General features: G+C 43.6%; 1 protein-coding gene across 1 annotated transcript in view; it reads left to right on the top strand.

Moving 5' to 3' along the window:
• Positions 1–15,006, top strand: part of CEP350 (centrosomal protein 350kDa) — a 59,349-nt gene extending 44,343 nt beyond the window's left edge. The window contains 8 exon segments of the mRNA XM_009994669.1: positions 1,252–1,412; positions 1,882–2,021; positions 2,829–2,911; positions 3,467–5,532; positions 6,435–6,836; positions 6,920–7,066; positions 8,241–8,363; positions 14,842–15,006. Of these exon segments, the coding sequence (XP_009992971.1) occupies positions 1,252–1,412; positions 1,882–2,021; positions 2,829–2,911; positions 3,467–5,532; positions 6,435–6,836; positions 6,920–7,066; positions 8,241–8,363; positions 14,842–15,006 (3,287 nt within the window).
• The last annotated feature ends 8,612 nt before the right edge of the window (positions 15,007–23,618 follow it).

The following is a 23,618-nucleotide window of genomic DNA, read 5'->3' as shown; positions in this document are numbered from 1 at the left end:
CTGCTGTTATAGAAAAGGAAGCTGGTCATCAGCTGCAGGGAGGACCTCCAGTAAGGCTGGGTCAGAGAAATCTTTTGAAGGGTTTTTAATAGTTAATTGTGGTAGCACCACTCTGGGCCAAGGATGCTCTTTGGCATTATGTTGATTTCCATTTAAAACATTATCAGATGGGTGGAAAAGAATAAGTAATGAGACACTGAGGCAGTCTCTCTTTAAAGTCTGAGAGACTAAGAGGTTGTTACAGCAGAAATAATGAAAGTAGCAGAGTTTACTGCTAGAATGGGTGGATCTAAGTAGCAGGGGACAGTGTCCCAAGGGAAAAGTGGTAAAACGTCATCAGAAGGAATGAGAGACCAGGTTGCAGGGAGTTCTGGGGATGGAGAGGGAGGAGATCTTACTAAAATGACTAAGGATTCTGGTTAAGAAAAAAATTATTCAGGTAGAAAATAGCTTCCTTTGGCATCATAGGAAGGTCTGTAAAATTGAACTTGGAGCAAAGATGTGCCAAGTATTTTTGTATAAGCTATTATTGAGTAGTCCCCCACATGTCTAAGCTTAACACTAGTCCCATTCACCCTGAATAAATGGTCATCCAGAGGTCTGACAACAGTGCAAAATCTCTGCACTGTTCACATTAACTTCCCTTCCAACTGTTGGCCAGCCAGCTCTCCATTGTCTTTAGTCTGTGTGGCAAGAAATGTGAACTGGCCTAAACTTTTTTTGGAGTCCACTGTTTCAAGTTAAATTCTCATCAATTAAGTGTACCCTATAGCTTGAAAAACTGTTTATTGTGATTGTAAACAAATATTTCGGATGCATTTTTGGCACACAACTTTGAGATGTCATATTTGAAAATATGTCAGAAAAAAGTTACTATCTGCAGCAGCTGACGTGATAGGCTGGTTACATGATTGAGGAAGCAGCATAAACATGGATGGTCAGCCTGAGGGAGTTTGGTAGCAAGTTATTGTATGTGTCAGAGCCTTTCCCTTCTGAATTAAACAAGATGCAACACTTTTTAATGTTATGTAGTAGTGTTGTGACTCTGAGATCCCCCTTTAAGAATCTTACCATGTTGGCATTGTGACTCTGAGATCCCCCTTTAAGAATCTTACCGTGTTGAGATTAATGTGTTGGCATTAAATTATTTGGTATTTTGCTTGTTTTTACTAAATGACTGCTCATTGCTTTGTGTAGAACTGTTTTGTGAGGTGCAAGCTTACAAAAGACTAAAACCAGACTGTTTTTCAGAAACCACATCTGATCAAAGTGACATTGAAGGACGGATCAGAGCCCTGAAGGATGAGCTACGGAAAAGGAAGTCTGTGGTTTACCAGCTGAAAAAGGAGCAGAAAAAGAGACAAAAGGAGAGGCTGAAGGCCCAGGAAGCCAGTTTGATCAAACAACTGGAGGTTAGGAATCTAGTAGGAAGAAGGGTGAAGTAAAAGTTTGTTAGCCTTGGGTACATCATTATAGTATGGGTGTTGTTGACAGAATGTTGTGTCAACAGCTGTGAAATACACATTAATGTGTTAGAGGCGTGACTGTGTTCTGGCTGTTGAACTGTTTTCAAGGATGAACCAGAACCTTGAGGCAAAAATGCCATCCCTTTAAAACTGTGTATCTTAATTGGGTTACCAGCAGTGTTCAGGGGGCCTATGTGTGTTTATGCACATACTTATCCTAGCTTGGGTTAGAGGTGCTGGTGTAATTTGTTTTTGAAAGTGAAGTAGTAAAATTTCTAGGATTCACAACTGTAGAGCTTGGGGAAGTTAGATTATTTTACAGATAAATGGAGTGTATCCTTATTAATGTAATAGTAGTCATGCTTTGTAGTTATGGTTTCATAGGCTAACAGATGTAACTGTTTTCCATATGCAGTCATATGATGAGTTTATCAAGAAGACTGAGGCAGAACTGAGCCAAGACCTGGAGGCATCACCAACAGCCAAACCTCAGATTAAAACTCCATCCTCAGCTGCTGTTGAAAAACCAAAGATCAAGGCACCACCACTCCAGAGGTAAATGGGATTTCTTCTGTTTGAGATAAATCTGAAACTGCAGCAAATGCCATTTTACCAGAAACCCTGAGTGCAAGGAAAGCTGGTAACTGCTCTTCCTCAAAGCACCAGACAGTGGCAGTGTCCTGTTTGACCCATTTCCTGGCCTCATCAGACCCAGTACAGATAAGATGCACTGTCTTTGTAATGGTATGCAACTCACTTTTGTCAGGCCCAGCCTTTCAGGTCCTATTTTCAAGTTCTTCCTGAAAAATCATTTTCAGTTGTACAAGAATTGTGCCCAAATGGTTGTGTGAATTACAGACCTGAGGGAATTTGTTCCCATTTTGCTCACTCATTATGCCTGCTGCATTGTGCAAGGCAAACAGTTCGTCTTTGCAACCGAAATCTGGTTTAGATCTCAGGTTTTAAAAGGTAGAGAATTCAACTGATTTCCACACTAGCTGGATTTGTACGTGGTTTGTTTTCTCCAGCAGATGGTGCAATTTTAGTGCATTGAAGTAAAAAAAAAAAAGTGTATTTATGTATTTATTTATTTATTTATTTTAGCTGCACAATAAGCTAAAGTTTGATTAGTCTTTGTAAAAATGGCTTTCCAGGATGAGCCAGACTCTCCTCTCTGTCCCCATTCCTGTTTTCTAAGGTCACAATAGGTTGGCAAAGCAGACTGTTTATGTTATCATTGGTGTGGCATTATAATTATAGATATTTGCATTTCCTTTTTTATCTGTTAGAAAAAAAAAGGCAACAGAAAACAAGACACTCTGGTGCAACTGTGATTCATGCAATTTGATTTTTCATATTTAGGCCTGAGACAACTAAAAACTGGAAGTCACTGGCTGAATCAGAGAGATCCAGAGCATCTTTGGAATCCATTTCAGAGCATGGAGGTATGTAACTGGAGTCATCTGTACTACAGGTGAAGACTGTTTTCAATTTCTTCAGTCTTTTCCTTCTTGATTCAAGAAGAGGTTAAGGGAGGATGCAGACTTCATAAAACCATAGTAATCACACTATATTTTTTACTATTTTTATTGATGTCAAGAAACAAAAATAGTGACAAATTTAGGAATAGGGTGGGGGTTTTTTTACATCCTTTTTAGTGTTTTGCTGTTGATCAATATCTAATTATTATCATTCTAATCTTGGTTGCATTTGCAACTTGTGAACAAATAGCTGAGCCTTTGCCTTGGGCTCAGTGTTGTATGGTATCATGAAATACTGGTACAAGGAACAGAATCAAAAATAAAGTTTTGGAGCCCTGCAACTGGAACAAAGTTGCTCATGTTCATAGGACAGCTGGAAATATGTTTCTGAGGCACCAGTTTGTATCTTTTTTTAGCACAGGAACCTTCATATTAATTTTGTTTCCTATGGTTGCAGTTTCCAATAAAACAATGCAGGCTGTACAATCTGCTGTAATTCACTTTTACTTTTCCTTCAAGATGCTGTGTCATCAAGAACTGAGAGATCTGTACACTCCAAGGAGGTGGCTGTGACAGATTCTCGTGCAGGAGAACTTTCTGGAGCTTCTATGCCACCGAGGAGTTCCAGAGCAGCATGTGGTGATTTCTCAGATAATGTATCCTCATCATCTCTTCTCAAAGATGTGAAAGGCACTAGCAGGATATCCTATGAGTCAGTGAACAATCTGGTAAATGCATCCAATGATGAGGCTTCCTTCAGTTATAAATCTGAGATACCAGAAGATTTGGAATACATAAAATCAGAGGAATACAAGACTGAAGGTTCTCATGTTAAGCCTTTAGAGAGTTCTGATGTCCTGTTGACATTAGATAAAGAACAGGAGAGCTCACTGGACATCCTTCCAAAGGAGGTCCTCCATTCTGAAAATGGGCACTCTCAGAGGGAACTCTTTGGTTTGGCTTTGGAAGGTCTTAATGGTACAGAAGAAATCTTAGAAGAGAGACTAGCAGATGAAGATGCTGTAACTGGCTCAAATGTGGAAGAGTCTTCTCACAAACGGAGCAAATCAGCAGAGGAAAAAGATAATCAGCTTTCAGAACAATTCAAGAGTCAAAAAAAGCCATCATACATTGAAGACTTTGAAGGATTCTCCTCCAGAAAACAAGCACCAGCTGAAGAAACACCCCCTGAGGAACATTATGAAGATGACTTTGAAGCATCTCCTCTCTCTCCGAATGGGGATGCTCAGTCACTGACAGAGCACTCTCAGCACACACAAACCAGCAGGAGTAGATCCACCAGCCTTGGCAGTGATGATGAAATCAGTGAATACCTCAGTGAGAGGTCTCTCTCTCTCTCTGGCAGCATCCACTCCGAGAGGTTATTAGAACTGAAATCCCCAACAGAACTTATAAAAAACACTGAACGCAGAGATGTGGAGCAGGAAGAGTCCCCTCCTGAATCACCACTGTGGGGCTCTGTTTCAGTCACAAAGGAAGAAGAAGATAGTTTGCCAAATTTTCACATTGGTGATAGAGTACTTGTGAGTAAAGTCCAACCTGGAACATTAAGATTCAAAGGTCTGACTAAGTTTGCCAAAGGGTTTTGGGCAGGCGTGGAGTTGGATAAACCTGAAGGGAATAATAACGGAGCTTATGATGGTGTTAAATATTTTGATTGCAAAGAAAAGCATGGTATTTTTGCTCCTGCTCAAAAAATTTCCCACCTTACAGAAAGTACTGAGAGCCATTTAGAGACAAGTAAGGATGAAGATTCATTCTTTGATGATGCGCTGGAGAAGCAACACAAAGCTGAGCAGAAGGACAGAAGGAGTCCCAAACCTGACAAAGAGGAGGAAAGCCAGAGCAGAGATGCTACAGAGAGCTATTCCCAGGATAAAGCTCCTGCAGACACAGCTGTTTCAGAAGACTTAGCTGGGGAAAGGGTTGATGAGGAGTCATCTTCTAAAGCAAACAGCATGAAGGAGATTTCTGAAGCTGCTGAATCACTAGTCCAAGACAAGTCAGTGGTGGATTATCTGAAACATGCTGTAAAAGAGGAAACCAGCCTTTCTCCTCTCATTCCTGGTGTTGTAGATGAGACTTCCACTGTTCAGTTGGATGACATCTCAGATTTCCATTCTGAAAAACTGGAGAGACAGAAGACACTAGGGGAAGAGTGTGCTGAAAAGGTAGATGATGTCTCACCTGGAGTTGTGGAGAAGCCTTCAACTCCACTTCTGGATTTGCTGACAAAAGAAAAGAGCCAGTTAGAAGCCCAACTTAGACTACCACTTAAAGAGGAAGAAAAGTCAAAAGACCAACTGGAAAAGGTCAGTTTGCTGACAGACAGTCTACTTAGAGATTTTGTGAAAGACACAGTCAATCAGTTACAGCAAATAAAGAAGGTCAGGAATGAGAAAATCCAGCTCAGCAACCAGGAGCTGTGTGATGTGAAGGAGTCTGCTACCCTATCCCATCAGGTAGAAAAGCAGATTCCTGATGGACTGAATAACTTTTTTCTAAGTTCTGATTTGGAAGATGAAAGAGAAGAACTTTCCTCTCCAGACATGTGTCCCAGACCGGTGAGTAACACACATCTTGCACTGATTTTAAGAGCTGATTGTTGCCTTGATTGAGGATGATTAAATCTGAGGAACGCTGTGTAGCACCAGTTTGTTTTCTCCCTTTATATTTCGTGATGTGGAGATTGCCTGTCTGCATTTCTTTTACATGCGTGTTCTTGTGTGTCCCAGTTCATGGTTTTTGCTGGCCCTGCAGACTGAGAGACACATTTTGGCACATGAAAGTGCTTACATGTTCAGTTGGATCATTAACCTCAGTTTTTTATTTTAAAACTAGCAAAATACAATAGACTGTAAACTTACCTCGATCTACCCTTGATATGACAGAATCACCCTCAAGCATAATAACTTGGAGGTCATTAAAGTGTCAAACTATCCACTGAACTAATATATAATGAGCAGTGGAAGTTCAAGCTTCCTCAGAACAATCAGGATACAGGTTGTTAAGATACAGGACTTGGAATAAACCTGCCTGCTTTGTCATTGATCTCAATATATTGTCAGCACAGAAAGCTACAGCCCATTGCACCAGCGTGACCACTGCTCAGTCACTAAACCAGCCATCACCTTCTTCAAGCTTCTAGGCTGTTGATTTAGATCTAAGACTGCAGGGAAGAGAAGTGAAAAGTTGTATGTCAGGTTTTTAAACCACTCAGCCTTTCAAAAACAGTTAAACATTAGGACAGACAGTGGACAGGACACGTGGTCTTTTGCCTTGTAGGAACTCTCTGAAGTGTTAGAAACCCCAGGTATTTAAATCAAAGTATTTCTAATTTTACTGTGGACTATTTATTATTTTTCTGAGTATTTGTGCATATATTGCCAATTACATCAGTAGAGCATTTAAAAAATGTAAGCTGTGATGTCACTTTTATATTTGTTCTGTGGCACTTAATTCACAGGAGAGTCCAGTGTTTGGTGCCAGTGGTCAGGAAGAACTTGCCAAGAGACTGGCAGAGCTGGAGCTCAGTCGGGAGTTCCTGAGTGTGCTGGGAGATGATCAAGATTGGTTTGATGAGGACTATGGCCTGAGTTCCCAGAAGGTCCAGCAGAAGCAAGCTGAGGAAACAGCAGTGCTGCCCAAGGTAGAACCACAGCAAGTGCCAACGAAGCCGTGTGAGGAACCTTTGGCAGTCCCTCATACTGCAGTGGAGGTGGAAGGGATGGTGCATGCAGCAGCTGAGCAACTCTGGAAACTGAAGGAGCTGGGTCATGATCTTCAAAGCTTCAGCCTTCGTACAGATCTTGGTAGTACCCTCAAAGAGCAGGACACAGACACGGTAAACAAGCAGGTTTATAAAAAGGTACAGTCTTCATTTTGTTCTTGCCATTTGAATGTTGACCGTGAGGGACAGCAGCCTGAACTTTTACTTCTTTCTTTGTTAAGGTGGTATTTGATTTAACAAGAGAGATCTTTGGAGAAATCTTTGCTGAGGATCCTAATCTAAATCAGCCTATTTGGATGAAACCATGTAGGATCACATCTGCTTACTTTCGCCGTGTAAAAGATCCAAATGATCTGGATGAAATCAAGGTAGGAAGAAATCTTTTGCCATGCTGGGAAAGTGAGATGACAAGTATTGTACTAGCACTTGCCTGAGTGTTAAAAGATCATGACAGGTGTGTCCAAGCAAGAGAGAGGAGTTAAGAAATGAGATTACAGACCTAAAAGGCAGTTTGTCAAGATGGTCCTTTTTCACTCAACAGATTTGCCCTTCTGGCTGTTTGGCTGGTACCAGTTGCTTTTAAACCCTAGTCCTCTGCATAGAACTGCCAGAGTGACCTTGATCTTTTAAAATTGGTATGCTGACAGACTGCTGCTTTAGCAGATTTCTGTGGAACTCAGTATGGATATGATGGCATGGATCCAACAGTAGGGTTGGGCCAAATGGGACGAGCTGGATTTTTTTCTCAGACACACCTGTGCCAGCCCCACTGAGGGCAGTGGGAGTTGCCCAGAGGGATGCAAAATCTGACTGGTGAGGGCATTGTTGTGTTTGGCAAGCCACAGTGGGTCTCTTATTATTGGTGGCAAGGCTCAAGAAGGGATAAAACCCCAAAAAGTTAGAGCCTGACATGGACCTAGGTTAACTTGCAGGGCTAGACATTTGGAGAAAAACTGTCTCTCAGTTTTTCAACAAAGAACCTTCCATACAGCTCATCAGGACACCAATGAAGACTTCTACCTGTGCTGTTTCTTCTGAAAATGGGGGGTTTTTTGGTCTGTGTTTCATTTAACCTGCTGAAGATACAGCTTGCAAATTCTTTAGAAAAGACAGAAATAGTATCTAGATCACACTGTTAATTGAGGAGACTTTCAAAAGGATGTGGCAGGGGAGAGCAGGGACACAGGACAAGGACACCAAACTCCCACCCTGCTTTTCTTTAATATTCTCCCATAATGAGTTGTCATAACCTCCAGTTTGCTGTACTGTTCAATTGAAAGTTCCTGTTCTCAAGATTGTTGAAGCAGTGAGTGTCTTTTTTTTTTTCTTTTTTCCCTCCCTCCACTTATGGATTTAATAATTGTTCCTCCTGTGTGGTGCTGCCTCTAAGACTTTCACTGTAACTTTCTGGCATAGACTGCATGTCTCTTAGCTAAACAGCTTTTAAGCATTCTGTAATGTCACTTATTAAGGTGTGTACTTTATGCATACATTTAGTTTCTTAACTCAAATGTAATAAATCTCACCTTTACTGTTTTGTAGAGCTTCATTGCAGCTGAAGTACTGAAGTTGTTCAGCCTGAGGAAGGAGCCCAATCACAAGACAGACTGGCAGAAGATGGTTAAATTTGGGCGGAAGAAACGAGATCGAGTGGATCACATACTGGTCAGTGGATGAAAGAAACAGTCATGTCAGATACAGTCTGCTGGACTGAAGCATGACATGTGATTGTGTTTTTCAGTGTTCAGTTATGCTGTTTAAAGAATACAAAGTGTGATAGAAGGTATTTCATTATATAGAGCACTCTATTGAGAAAAATCAAAGTCCAGTGCCAGTGAATTAAGGTGACTTCAGTGAATTATTTTCTTGCCTACTGATTTGACTGTAATATAAATTTGCCCACTCCCAAAGTTTAAGGCATGAATTTACAGAAGGGAACACTGAAATATTTGACTGAAAGGAGAGTCAGCTTTTTCTTTGCAAAGGGAATATGTTTTTCTTCTTAATGTTTCTTAATTTAAAATGTTTCTGTTTTGAGGTACTGTTGTTTAACTGGCTGCAGTGACACTGAGAACTTTATAAACCAGATTGCTAACCAGATTCAGCTGAGAGGTTGCAGAAGTTGTTGGGTTAGAACAGCAAAGACTTTGAAGAGACAGTAGGGGACATGGTAATCCTTAGGACACAGGAACCAGTCTGCCAGATGGGTACCCACAGCTCAGCATTTCTCCAAGGGAAGTGTTGAGCAGGACTCCTGCTCCTGTAGTACTTGTCATGAAGCACTGAATGCAGCTGCCACTGAGGCAGAGGTAGTTCATAAGATAGAGCAAATCTGGCTGTGTACTAGTTTTTGAAAGTTACTTGTTGGCTTGTATTCCAGGATCATTAACATCTTTATTGGCTATAATGATAGTGAAGGTTCTGCTAGGGTGTATGAGTCATCATTAACACTGTGCTTCACTTAATTATGCCTGAAATTGATTCCATACATGAGCATGTCTGAGTAACTTAGAGTCACGGGTCGTGTGGTCTTTTAATTGCCCATCAGTGGAAGGTTTCCAACACAGGCTTTTTCCCAGGGGTTTGATTTTAATTGTATGTAAATAGAGCATCTTTGTATAGGACTTGCCTATCCTGGTATGCTCAATTCTGGGATATGTTAAAGCATGCACAAAAAAAAGTGTTATGTTTAGGTCCTAGAGAAAACTAATAGTACACCTATTATGCTTGTGTATCAATTTCCTGATTTCTTTGAACCATACCTGAAAAGAAAGATTCCTGACTGGAAAAAATTGTTCTAGGTGAAAGCATCTGAAGTACTTTGGGTGGAGCAAGTTTGAAGTTCAAACAATCTGATTTGTGGTTTACACGCAGCCCCTGACATCAAAGATTAATGGACCTCTGACAAGCTTGGCTTAATAATGTCTTTAATTTTATGTTGTTCTCTAAAGAATATGGTAATAACATTTTAGCTGAAGAATGGGAATAACTGTGAAGATTACAGCATGCCATGCTTTAGGAATAAGGTAGTCTCAGTGGTATTGCAGGCAAATTTATACTGTAATGTAAGACACTATCAGAGAAACTTCTAACTGAAAACCTAAGGAGATAGTGTTAAATTTCTCTAGTCTTGCTTTATTAAAATCTCAGTAAAACAGTACACTAAAGCAAGTATCTGCATAGCTTTCTATCCTTCCTAGTCAGCCTCCAACTTAGGCTTAAAGTCATGACTTCTGTGATAATGCAAAACCAAGGTCATAAGTGGCTGTACAGGTTTTGAAGATCTGCTGCCTATCTGCTAGGAACTCATGGTGCAGCCCTAAACTGAGAGGCCAGTTTTAGATTTTTTCCAAATTTTCTTTAAAGTATATTATCACAGCAATTTCCTGAAAGGGAAATCAAGGCTTTTTGACAGGTTTAGGTGCTGTAGAAGCTCCTTTAGAAATCACAGTTTGAAAATGCTTTCTTCATGTTTTTGTAAAGATTTAGCCAATATTCACCTCTTGCAACATGCAGGAGATGTACTCACGTGAGTACACACATGAGCTGTTTGATTCTCTGCATTCTTTTGTGGCTTATAAACAAAGACTTGAAACAAACCATGATCTTTTTAAAGCAGAGGTAAACATTCTTAGGTTTCTGCTATTAGCATTTAAACGTTGAGCACAGTCCTTCCCACTTTCTTCATTTCCCCTTGAAATTAAAACATCCGTTGATATTTTTCTATTGGTCATTTTTAGTGACTTTGAGAGGACTGAACATATCACTGTCCAATGCTGTCTGACCCAGGAGCTGGGCATGTCTAAGGATGAGAAGTTTTTTGGTACAGAGGAAGAGAGTTCTGTTGTGCTCATTTTTTCTCTAGCATATCAGTAACAACTGTCAAATGGTGCCATCATCTGCTTGTGGATGGTCAGGGGGCTCTAAACCCAGGAGCCAGGGCTGTTTGTTGCATTTCCTTTTATTTCTTCTGAAGGCACAGAAACAAGTGCCAAGCTGTTCTGCTCAGCTTCATCTCTCTCTGATTATCTCTGGATATGTCCTTCTGGTTCTTGTCTCCACCAAAGGTTCAGCCGTGTAGCAAAGAGGCATGGGAGTATATGCAGCCTGTCCTGCAATGATGCTCTCTGTCATGCTGGGTCCTGTGAGTGACTGCAGTCGTTCCTGCTGGGAATTCAGGGGAGAACAGGATGGTTTAGTCCTTCACCTCCTTGCTGTGCCTTGAAATTTTCTGCTTCCAGTCACTGCATCTTTAGATGCATTTTCACTTAAGTCTGTGCTTTCCCAGCTCTGACACCAATACAGTTAGCTATGTTTTTCTGCCAGTGACAAAAAAACACCTTCCTCTCCTCCTTTTTTGCAGCACTGTTAACTGTGATGAGGCATCTCTATCCTCAGGAAGCATTTGTACTGGGATTTTTTGAGAGAAGTCTTATCTGCTGGATAGTTGCTCCACTTATTAATATTTACAGCAAATCTTGGCTTTCAGGAAACAAGTATAAGAGGTTCACACTTAGGAAAAGCTGCTTTGTTAAAACTTCTTTTTAAAGTACAGCAAGAACCCTCCTATCTATTTGAGTCCAGGTGCTAACGATAGTCTTTTCCACTACCTTTTTTTTTTCACTTTGGTCTTCAGCCAGAACTCTCTGTGCTGACCTGTTTGCACAGACTCTGCCATTGCTTTCCCAGCCACCCTTTTATCCAGAGCATGAGAAAGCAAAGCTCACATGATGCTGCCAAGCCAACGTGTTTAGTTTTCACACCTGAGAAGCCTGCCAACAGAGTGCTGAAAAAGGACTTGATCTCCTGACCTGTTGACTTAGCGGCTACAATGTTTCTCCCCATGCGGTTTTGAGCTCTGCAACAAGGCAAAGCTGTTCAAAGCTGGCTTGGTTGGGAAGCCTGCAGCCTCTGCAGCCAAGGGGGGTGCAACAGTAAGAGGAGAATCAAAGCCTGCTCCTATCCTCAGCCATGAAGATTTCCAGGCACTCTGAGAGTGAAAGGCTGTGAGAATGCACCCACCTGCCTTCCTCCCTCTGGCATTTTTCCAAGGCAGTAGCTTTGTTCTGGAGTTTTGTATTTTTCAGTCTCCAAATGATCTAGTTACTCTTCACGTGTAGTTTATTTTGCAGATATACGTGGGTTTGAACAGAAGCCTTCAGAAGCCTAAACTTAATAATTTACTTTCTGGAGTTTCCTTCAGATTATATTATTTTAAGTGTTGGTTTTGAGGTACTGGGGCATTTATTGGATGACCAGCAGGATCATGCTGGCTCATTCTCTCTTGATTTTTCTACTCTCTGCATGCCTTCTTCTTTCTTCAAGCATTTTAAAACTACCAAAGCACACAAAAAACATACTGCACAGCCTTCTGCACTTGTGTCACTGTTTATCTTCTCCTGTTGAATGGAAATAATTTGCATTAAAACTGTTTTTTCTCCTGACTTTGCCCTTTCTCTCTGGTACAGAGAACTCACTTCCTGGTATCTATAGCTAAAGTTTTACTTTGTACAAGAACTTAAATTCTGTGGATAGACTGAAGACGATGCAAAGCCAGGAAAGCCAGGATAGTTGCTAAATATAAGCAAAATGTCTGCATTGTATAGAAGCAGTTTGTAATAACGTAACAAATGGATCAAACATTTCCCAGATTAAGCCTGGGCTCAGATGCCTGCAGCCAGGGCTGCAAAGCAGCACAGCAGTTTCCACATGTGTTCCAAATACACTATAAATCAGACTTGCCTGCAGCTGCAAATTGCACATTCTCTTAGTTTTCCAAAAGCATGCTCAATGAAGTCCTAAGACCAAAGGAAATTGTGTACTGTGCCTCTGAGAAAGAGAAGAATGATAGAGGCAAGATAAAATGAATCACTGACACTGTTTTTCTTTCTTAATCTTTCTGCTGCTTTATAGTGCCTTTCTCTGCCTGGGTCAAGTTACCTTGTCCTCTCCCATTTACTTGTGTTTCTTTATCCCTTGAATCCTTTTTCCTTCTGGAGCACAGCAAAGGTAGTGCCCCATCATGTTGTTGCAGGTGAAACAGAATAAACAGCAGCTTTGTGTGGATGTGGATACTGGGATTTGTTGAAGGGGCAGTGAGAGCAGAGCTTTTAACCTGCTTGATTGTTACTCGCTTGCTTCCCCTCACTGCAGTGTGAGGTTCACTAGGTCTTGGCTTTGCTTCCCAGCAGCGAGGTCACTGCTGGCCTGGGAGGGTTGGGCAGAAAAGCACACCAGTTGATATTGTGCAGCTGCTCCCACTTACCAGCCTTGAATGTCCTCAGCCAAGGTCCCTGCGTGTCCTGGCATTTGTCTCCACCCACCTCCTTCATCGCCAGGATCTTCCCCCATTTCCAGGATCTTTCCTCCAGCCAGGATCTCTGGGTCCCTGTCTTCTTTCCCAGACCACTTCTGCTTTCTGGAAACCCTGCTTTTTGGCACCACCTCTTTTTATGACCCATCTCACTTGCTTTTCCTCATCTAAGTACTCTGGGATGCAGACACACGACACATGACCAGCCTCCAGACTGGCACTTCTATCTTCCATCTCTTGATTGATGGGAGGACTTAGGACATGCTGCTGTTGTTTAGTCCAGGGTTTATAAAAATTTACAACCAGCACATACCAGTTGCAGGCAGCCAGCTTCTTCCTGAGAGAGAGAGTTCAAAAGTCTCTTGCAGACATTCATCCCACACAGACTTACATGCAATTATCTACCACGTGTTAGCATTCAATTTAAATTATTTTTCACCTATAGTTGTTCAAAGTTTGATTGCCAATATTATGGCTTCTTCCCTATTAGTAAGGAGCATAATGAAACCATTAACACCTTGTCATGGACAGTGCTATGGGAAACCAGAGCTGTGCAGGGCTCCTCCAAAGCTGTTTCCAGGATGAGACACCTGCCCCTCTCCCCATGCTCTCTTAAGAGAGGGAGAAAGGAGCTGTAAGGCTAAAATCCTATGTGTAGCTGAAGCCTTAGGAATGGCTACAAACCCTGCAGCAGTGCCAGTTCCCTTGAGGTTCCCACAGCAGCCTGTTCTTGGGCTTCACACAGTGTTTGGGTTATTGAATCATCATCATGCTACAGCGTCTGTCACCTCTAAAAGGGACATGTCTCTGGGACTTGTAACTTCAGAGGGAGAGAGGCTGTAGGGCTATAGCTCTTGTGCTCTCTTTTGTTTTGGCAGTGTCTAGGTGTCTGGCCTGCTTATCTATGTGCACAATGTAAAAGTATTTTGAGTTCAGGATTCATGATCAGAGGCATTTTCTGCTGATGCTGACCAGAGCAGGAGCTTCCAGCAAGTTTCCTTTGTAATTTTAAGTATAACTGATGTTTGCATCCACTTTTTCTTTTCACAAAATGTTGAGCTTTGTTGAGTATCTGTAATACTGAAGTGATCACTAAGGCAATTTTTTTTCTAAGTATAATTAGAGATGTTCAGTTTGGAGAGCTCTCAGTGAGACTTACTGAATTAAATTATATATTTCTGTCTGTTACTAAAACACTTATTTGCCAGTGACCAGTAGAACAGGATTTTGCTTGTCAACAACTCAGGAATCAAAGGAAATAAATACTCTTTGAGTTACTCTTTTAGCATGAAGTATTTTGTGCAAATGAGTTGTAATGAAACACATGCCAGCATTTTGTCTTCTTATACAGAAGAACTGGAAAACTTAGTTATTTACTTCAGATTTTCTAGTTCTTATTCAAATAAACTGAACTGTGGTAAAGTCTTTTCTTCTTCCCCTGTTCAAGGGCTTTGCATTATTTCTTACCAGTGTAAGCTGCATGGAATCAGCTTCTTGCACATACACAGTTAGGGACTTATTTAATGCTGTTAGTCAGGAATAGCCCATGAGCTGAGTTCTTTCAAGTGAAAGACTTGTGCGGGAGTGTGAAATCCTTTAAAATGGATACTACAGTCAAAGGTAGAAAACCTTCATACAGTGAAAATAGCCTGGTTCAAACAGATCTGGGTACGTTTTGCTATTCCAAGCATTTCCTGTAATCTCTTACAAAAAGACAGATATGTTGTTGGCAGAAGCGTCCTGGTTTTGGGCTCTCTCTGGAACTTTGCAGGGGATATTGTCCTAGAGCAACAGAATTGTAACGTTTGCTTTGCCTTTTCCTTTCCCAAGGTGCAGGAACTTCACGAGGAAGAAGCACAGTGGGTGAACTACGACGAGGATGAGCTGTGTGTAAAGATGCAGTTGGCAGATGGGATCTTTGAAGCCTTAATCAGAGACACTATTGATGTTCTGAGCCAGATAAATGAGAAACAGCGGAGGTTGCTGCTTGTCTGACAGTGCTGGAAATCAACTTACAGCTGAGTAGCCACTGCATCAGGGACCTGTCTGACTCCTGACAGTGCTCTCCACCCTGCAAGCACTGCTGCTGGACTTCCACGCCTGGAGTTGAAAGGCAGTTCAGATGTGATTAAAGGAACCTGATTTTGCATCTGTTACTGCTCGAGACCTGACACTGAGTTTATTGTTTGGAACAAGCTGATCCCTCACTCGAGGGTCTGTTGTGGAGAGCTCAAGACTGTTCATGTGCCAGTGCAGTTCTGCCACGGAGCTGTTAGCAGCTCTCTGGGGCACCAGCCTGGGGCTTTGGCATGTTCAGCTTGTGCTCTGAAAGGGTTGGGTTAAGTTGGGATGCTGGCTGCTTTGCTGGAATGGCTTCAGCCTTCAGTGCTCAACTTCTCTTGAGAAATGTGAGTAACCCGGAGAAGAAACAGTTTGGTCAGGTCTTGGTCATAAGTGGAGACTTACCATACTCAGCAGTGTTACACTCTTGACACTTCTTCTCCTGCAGCCCTAACAATGTGCATCCTTTTCTTCTGCTCCAGAGCCCATTCAGTTCAGTTCTCTGTGAAGCTGCTTTTCCTGTTTCTTCTGGGATGTGGTACCATGAGTGGTGCCAGCCAGTCCAGGGAAATCAGAAAATGTTGCTTTCTGCATTTGAATAAATAATTCTTGCTGCTTTTCCTATGTAACTTGCTTCAGTTCCAAGGAGGAGCAAGTTAAAGGCTGCCTGATGTCAAGGGTGAAAGATGAGCCTATGGGCAACTTTGCTCCTACCGTGTAGCACTTCTCTTCCTGGAGCACCAGCTGCTCCCAGATAATGGATACTCAGGATTTTCTCAGGCACGAGACATGCGGGAATGGAAAACACTTCCTCACAAAAAGTTGGCCTTCAATCCCTCAGCTTCCTCCCTTGCTGTCACCTAACAAATCGAAGCAGCCGTTACTTGAACACTTTAGAGAACAGAGTGTATTCACCAAAGAAAGCAGTGTCCAGTGCTTGACTGTCTGCATGTTTTGTGCTTGTGGAGTTTTTATTTATTTTCAGATAATTTATTAAGTGGGTTATAAGAGAGTGTCCTGTCCAGTTGGCTGCACTGTCTTGTATTTTGAGACAGCTAAACTTGAGAAAGCATCTGTTCTGGAAACTTCCAGAGCTCCGTATTCTTCACGCAAAACCTCCAGCTTCTTGAGACAGATACAGGGAGGGAAGGTAAGAAGAAGCAAACCTCAGTCACCAGAGGTGGGAAGCAAAGGCAGGACTAGGAATGGAGCTTCACCACGCCTACTTCAGAGACAACGGAAAGATGAGAGGACTGAGCTGAAAAATGATGTGAAACTTCCCTGCTCTGTTTCCCTCCTTTCCCAAAACTTCTAGACCATGGGCAGCTGTTACATGGTTGATTTGGTGCTGGATTCAACTGCAGTGTCCTTCTGCTGAGTGCTCCTTCCTAACCTGTCTCTCCCATGCTTATGTTTTCCTTGATGGAAAACAGACAATCTGGGGTCGAACGTTGATGCCTTAATAGTGGATGTCCCTGTTTTCTGACCTGGGACAAGACCCAGGGGAGAGTCCGATCCTCCAGACACCTTGGAAGGCAGAAAGACACTTTGAAGCCCTCAGAGGTGCTCCAAAGATGCTATAACCTATGACAGGTGTGGCAGGGACATCTCTACCATCTCTTTCATCTGCTTGATTCTTGGGCTTCCTGCTATGCATACCTCTGCTACTGCTCCACTTTGTTTTCTCTTTTCCACCTTTTTTTTTTTTTTTCCCTTATAAAAAGCTATCATTGGGATATTTGCATTTTGCACAATGACACACAGCTGGTAATTCTTCAGGGACAGCACTGGGAAATGTTGGATTTGTCAGAAGTCCATGCAAATTCTCAGATGTAGTATTGCCAGCACCTGGCTTGTGAGTTAATGGTGAGCCATATTCATGGGAGTGTAATGAGTAGAAGAACAAGGAGGAGGTTGTGGTGTCTAGGAACACCTCCAACAGGGAACATGCATGTCTGCTCTGCAGTAGTGGCCCTTCTGGCTGGCTAGAACTCAAATGGTCTTGGTGGAGCATTGTTCAGCTTTTTTCCTAAGTGATTCACTTGTCTGTGTAAAATGTCACGATGCTGAACCAGGAAACTCTCAAATGCTTAAGACAGAAGCAAACTAAAGCTGCTGCATTTAACCAGCATGATGTCACTGATGGGGTCACTGCCTCAGATTCCCTTTCCTGGGTGTATCTTGGATAGCAAAGATTGCTATGTTTATAGGTATCAATTATGGAAAGAAGGCAGAAACCTGCAACCTAAGTTTGTGACCGGAGTATCAGAGAAACAAAATTAGTTGCCATTCTGTAGATACAGTGGTCAGTGTAGAGAAGGTAGCCCTGCATCCCCCAGGCTTTTTGGCTGGTCTGTGGGGCTGGCATGGCTTTTCTGGTCTGTCCACCAGCAGGGAGAAGGTTGTACTGCTGGGGACCACTGGAGTTTGTATGTCTGTTGTCTTGCTGGCTTGGGGTAGCACTATTTTAGTACCTTCATGAGAAGTAGTAACTATTTTTACAGCTGTTTGGGCAGAAGGAAGCTGTGTCTTAAGAAATGGCTTTGTTCCTTTGCAAACATCACCACCATTTATTTTTGGTAGCAATCCTTGATATGAGCAACCCTAAAAAGACTTGAACGTACGTGAATTACCTTCTCAATACCTCAAGTGTGTTGAGTTGAGTGTGTACTCAAAACTTGAAGTCTGTTGAGTACTTGGGGACTGATGATTCCTGCGATGCCACGAGGGTCTGTCTGAGTCTTGACTGCTAACAAGGAGGCCTGGGGAAGCCTAGAGTCTCACAAACAGAGGCTGAATTCTCTATTTCTCTCCTCAGCCTTTCCATTCTAAGAACAAGATGATATTTCTGGGTCCTGGTTATCTTGGTGCAACCACATGAGATGATTCAAGGCTGAGCCGTTTTTCTGAGCCCCACATGCTGTTTGGGGCAGTGGCTGCCATCACTGGGGAGGTGCAGTTCCCTCTTCTGAAGTGTGTCTGTGCAAGGTGGGAAAGCCCAGGTTTGTGGAGAAGGAGCACCTCTCACAGCAGGATGCTCCCTGAGCTGAGCTGTGGAGCATGAGTACTTCTGCCTTTCAGAAGTGCCACCTTGCCCGTGAGGTAGAACATGAGGTGGATTGAAAAAAAATCCCATCTTGTTCACTTTCCTTTCTTGAAAAAGTGGCCTTAGCTTTTTGCAATACTTGAATAAGTGTGTACCTGAAGATCTTCAGTAGCACAGTGATAGAGACCTTTTAAGTGACTATTCCACAAGGAACTAGTTCCAACTTTCATATCCCTTTGCTACCTTAAGAATATTAGGAAAATAAAGTACTTTTCAGCAGAGAAACAGTTGAATCTTACAAGGTATTTAGTGCATCTGAAGTGTTTACAAATCAACTAAAATGGAGAAAAGCATTGAACTTATTTGTAATTTAAATGTTAAAATGCAAAAATATATACAGATGAAAGAGAATACTGTAATTAACCTGCATTTACTAGTTTTTTCCTTGACTTTGCAGAGCCTTTTGATACATATTTGCAAAGCAGCCTTTTGGGGGGCTCTGGCTTCCCCCTGTACTGTGTTGTGGAGATGCTGAGAAGAAACCTGTTTACTGTCTATGTGTAAATAACCTGGTAACTTGGTTCTTGGGCTAGTTTCAGCAATGTTCACATCCAGAGCAGCTTTGCACAGTAGACAGACCCAAGGATCTGGGAGGGTTTGGGTTGGTTTTTTTTTGTAATTAAGAATTGTAAAATAACCAGGGTGGTCCCTGTGTACACCAGTGTAAATATCTTTGGTAACTGAAATGTACTTTAAGAGAACAAAATCTGTAAATAAACTGATTTATAAATTAATCTTTTTTTTTTCCTGATTCTTTATAAAATGGAGCTTTATAATTACCCAAATGGTTGCTAAATCTGAAAGTGTCCTGGAGATTTGTCCCTTGTATGTTCCCCTTTCTGTCTGATGCTGTGCTTGGGATGCCAATCACAGTCCACAAAATCCAATTAGAGTTGCCTTGATTCTAATAATAATGTTCTTAGAATTTCCTTATTGTTAAAGCTGAATGTTGATAAAAGCAAAACCAGAAAACAGAATTGTGTCACTGTTGCAGGAGTGCACAGCATGATCTGCAGTAGAAAAATTACTCCTTACACATGTTGATTTAAAATATGTTTTAAAAACTCATGGTTTAAGGCATTTTGGGGGGTAGGGGAGAAAGGTATTTTTCATGCTAACCAACAGTCTTGGAATGGAATTCTTCAGAGCCTCAGCCTTGTTTCAGGTCCCTCAAACTAGGCTCCTAAGTTGTTAGAGCTGCTGTTAACAGCACTTCTTCACAGAGGGGGCAAACATTCCCTGGAAACTTCGATGAAACTTGCCTAAATCTTTGCTGGTTTCCTTCCAGCATTAAAAAAAAAAAAGATAAATTAAAAAAACATCCACAACAAAAACCAACCCTGCTTTCACAAGTGAAAGGTCCCAGAGCTCTGTAAGAGGACAGCTGAACATGGTGCCAAACCACAGACGTGTGGGCACGTGGTGAACGAGTGACAGTGAGAAACGTGCAAGACCAAACGTGTTTATCAAGCCTTCTGCAGCCCTGCTGCTCCTGATCCTCTGCTGTGCTTTGGTGCCATTAATTACTGTTCCCTCAAGCAGAAAAGGCTTTGCTTTCCATTGGCTACGGGCACCTTCAAAACCCAGTGATAGTCTTTCCTGTTGAGAGGGAGCTGTGTGCCAGTCTGCTCCTCACCACTCTGCCTGGGAGAGGTGTGTGCAGCAAGCAGGGGGGGACCTGTTGGGACAAAACTGTTGCAAAAGGCTTTGTGCTGTGCTGAAGGGGTTGCCTTGCTTTTCCTTAGCAGAGGAACCTCATCCTGGAGGAAGACTTTCTGCAGTGGGAGGTCCACGAGGGAAGCAGCTTGGCTGCGGTCCTAGCGTGCTGGAGGAACAGTCCTCAGCAGAGCTTGCTGGGAGTGCCACCCACAGCCCTCCTGCAGATGGAGAAGCACATGGTAGCCCTCTGAGCTCGGGTTGAACCGGCCAAAGCGCAGCGGTGGGTCCCTGGGTGTCCAAAGGGCCGAGACAAAGAGGTGCTGTGGCTGCTCTGCTCTCATTACCGAGCAGCAGGAGAGCATCCGTGTCACCCCCTTCCTCGCCCTGCAGAGATTTTGCTCCCTGAGCCTTGTATTTTCAGATGAGAGATCTACTTGCAGCCATCAGCATCCATCCCTGGAAGTGGCTTAGAGTGCTTTTCACGTTGAAAAAAAAGATTGATCTGCTTTCTCTGGCTTCCCTTTGAAATGACTTGAACAGTGGGAACGCTGCCACGGTGCTTCGGTGAGTGACACAGCAAACTGCTGCATTGCTATTGCTGTCCTTGCCCAGGATGCCCAGTAATCAGCTTGATGAAGGCTTTAATTTCCTCATTTGCAAGTCTACGTTGCTTCACTTTGGCACTGACTTTGAGCCCCGGTGTTTGTGCAACTCTTCCCAGAACCTCCAGAGCTCGGTTGCCTTTATAACCATTTCACCCGTGGACCTGGTGAAACTCCTGGGTTAGGCAATGGCAGGCAGCTGCCTTCCCAACGGCAGGACTGTTTTTGGTGCCTCCCTTCCCAGGTGCTACCCCCTCCCAGGTGCCTCCCTGCAGCCATCCCACGTCCAGAAATGCCTGGTGGAGCACTCAAAGTGTTGACTCTGCTCCAAGCATCGCTGCTCCCTGCCTCGCACAAGGGCTTCTGCAATGCCCAGGCTCTCATTAACACAGCCCTCAGAAGAAAAGGAGCTGGAGGGGAGCTGTTCAAACACCGACAGCTCTCCAGGAAGGAGAGGAAGGGGGAGCTGCCCTGCCCTGGCACCCAGCCCAGAGCACGGGCCGATGGTGAGCAGGAGAGATGTGATGGAGTTGGAAAGCGTAGGGCACTCTCCAGGATGGGGGTGGGTGGGGGAGAGAAAGGCAAACTGCGAGGGCTGGAAACTGGAGCAAACAAAACCCGTAGCCACAGACCTGTGCCTTCCTGCCACCTCCAGAATCCTGCAGGAATCTGGGGGAAAAAGGAGGAGAGCAGAGCTGTCAAGAGCTGGTAGCTCAACTCAGGAGGGTGAGGAGGGTTGGGCAGGAGTGGGGTTTGGAGGAACATTAGGGGCAAAGATGCCTTCTTTTGCCTGCCAAGTCCACTGCAGTTTGAGGATGGTCTGGAGCAGGTTCCTGCTCTGAATGTTTCTCTTGGGCCCAGTTTTCCAGCCCTTTGCTCTGTGTGTGCAAGATCTCCCGTGTCCTTTGGGCTGCTTTCCCTCCCTGCTGCTGGCTTTCTCTTGCAGGGTGACTTGTCTGTCACCTCCCTTTGAAATCTAGGCTGACTTTTGTGCAGGGCCTGTTGCAACAGGACACAGGGTAATGGTTTTAAACTAAAAGAAGGTAGTTTTTAGACTAGATAGAAGGAAAAAAAGTGTTTACAATGAGGGTGGTGAAACACTGTCATAGGTGGCCCAGAAAGGTGGTAGATGCCCCAGGCCTGGACACATTCAAAGTCAGGTTGGATGGGGCTCTGGGCAACCTGACCTGGTTGGAGATGTCCCTGTTTACTGCAGGGGGCTTGGACTAAACCTTTAAAGGTCCCTTGCAACCCAAACTCTTGTATGATTCTACAGCTTGAACCAGGGTTTTGGCTGTGACTTTGCTGGAGGTGGAATTAATGCCTGTTCTAAGGGGTGTCCCAGAGATTTATTTCTTTTTTTTTTTTTCTTTTATTCCAGCAAAACAAAGGAGGCTGCAGGAGATCCAACTGTCTGTGTTGCTTGGCTTGAGGAGATCCTACTGTCTGTGTTGCTTGGCTCAGCAAGGAGACTGGTCCAGTGTCTGTGTCCTGCTTTCTTGCTCTGCAGAGGTGATGGAGCCAGTGCTGGGAGACTGGGCACACCACTCCTTGGTAGGTAAGACCTTGCTTACCCTGCAGAACTGCTGCCCCAGCAAGAGAGGAGAGCTCCCTTCTCATCCATGTGGTATTCTCAGTTTCATGCGCTGCAATTAAACCATCTGCCAAGTAATGATGTGGCAAATCTGGGTGGTGTGGCCTCCTCCAATCTGCTCCCATAAGCTGGGGAGATGAGCTGGAGTGGAAAACATCTGCTCTGTGCATCCTGGGTCATGCTGATGATATAAGGCTTTAAGTAGATCTTAAAATGTGCAGGTAAAATGGTTCCTATCTAGATGTGCCAAGGATGGCACCAGTTCCTCCTGGTCCCCCCTGGTCCCTCCAAAAAGGGCAAGGGCAGTGTCACTGCTGTCAGTTCAAGCAGGGATGAATCAGCAGAGGGTGAATAGAAGAAAGGGACTGGAACTGCTGTAGTCTCTCTGCAGACACCAACTACGTGAACTCATTCATCACATCCTGAGAATGCACCATGAATTTTCTTTTACGTCTGTTGTTATTATTACAGGCTGGTTGGGCTTGAAAGGTAGAAATGAACTAAATCTGCCCAAGTCTGGCTTGCCTAGTCAGCAATTTCTGGCTGCTGTGGGGGCTATAAGGGGTTTTCCTGGTCTTCTTAGGTGTGAGCCCAGCACAGCCTGGGCAGGGTGTGGGAAGCTGTTGGGGTTCACGTCCTCTCCGTGCACCATTCCCTGTCTTAGCAAAGCCACAGAAGCTGGCAAATCTCTTGTCTGAACCCATGTCTCAGCAGAGGTGTGACTGGTGCCACCAGTGGAAATGTGCCACCTGGATTGGAGTGTCCCAGCTGAATTCAGCCAGCTGGGATGTCCAGGTGGCACAAGGTTCACTCCCTCTCAGGCTGTTTGGAGATGCTAATCAAGGAAATGGGCTGTTTTTTCTCCTATTTAGGGAAGCACCAGCTTTAGGTGGTGCTGTGCTCCAGATCAGGGAGGACTTCACTGAGCTTGTCAGTCCATCTCATGAAGGCTGGAGAGAGAGGAAAACTGTTGAGCTTCCTCTGTAACTGGGATTTCCGAGGTGCTGGCAGGGCAGTTGGGTGCCAGATTTTCCAAGTGTCCTCTGAAATGCCAGTGCCCAGTGACGGGGTTGCCATGATTGTACCATGAGTCTCGCAGCGATTGCGTGTTTTTCTTGGAGTCAGTTCCTGGAATCACACAATTAGGTAGGAACGTGTTCTTTAATTTTCAAGGAAGAAAGTCCATTTCAGGATCTCCCTGTCCCCGAACCTTTGCGGCTAAAGGGATGTGAGAAGGTGCTTGGTCAGATTACTCAGCTGTTTGGATCTATTGGTGTTTTGCAACCGGATTCATGCTTTTAGTGGTGGACAGGAAAAGCCTTTCCCCAATTCCTGAAGTCTGTTCAGTAGTCCTTGCCAGCACTTCAAGGGTTGAATATATGAAGTCCCAGCTGCTCTTTCCACGTCTCCCCTAACCCAGCACAGAGGTGACCAGCTTGGCTCTTTGTGTCTGTGAAAATGATTAATTTTGGGTGCATGAAACAAGTTCTGCAGGGCTTAACTTCTTTCCGTGAGCTTTTAGTGGCCTTTGAGGCTCTGGGCCTGTTGATGTTGTCCACACCTCATGGACTTCAAGGAGATTCCT

This window comes from Chaetura pelagica, unplaced genomic scaffold (genome assembly GCF_000747805.2).
Source record: "Chaetura pelagica isolate M959 unplaced genomic scaffold, ChaPel_1.0 scaffold363, whole genome shotgun sequence".
NCBI lineage: Eukaryota > Metazoa > Chordata > Aves > Apodiformes > Apodidae > Chaetura > Chaetura pelagica.
Note: the sequence above shows the minus strand (reverse complement) of the source record. Positions and strands in the feature narration are given on the sequence as shown.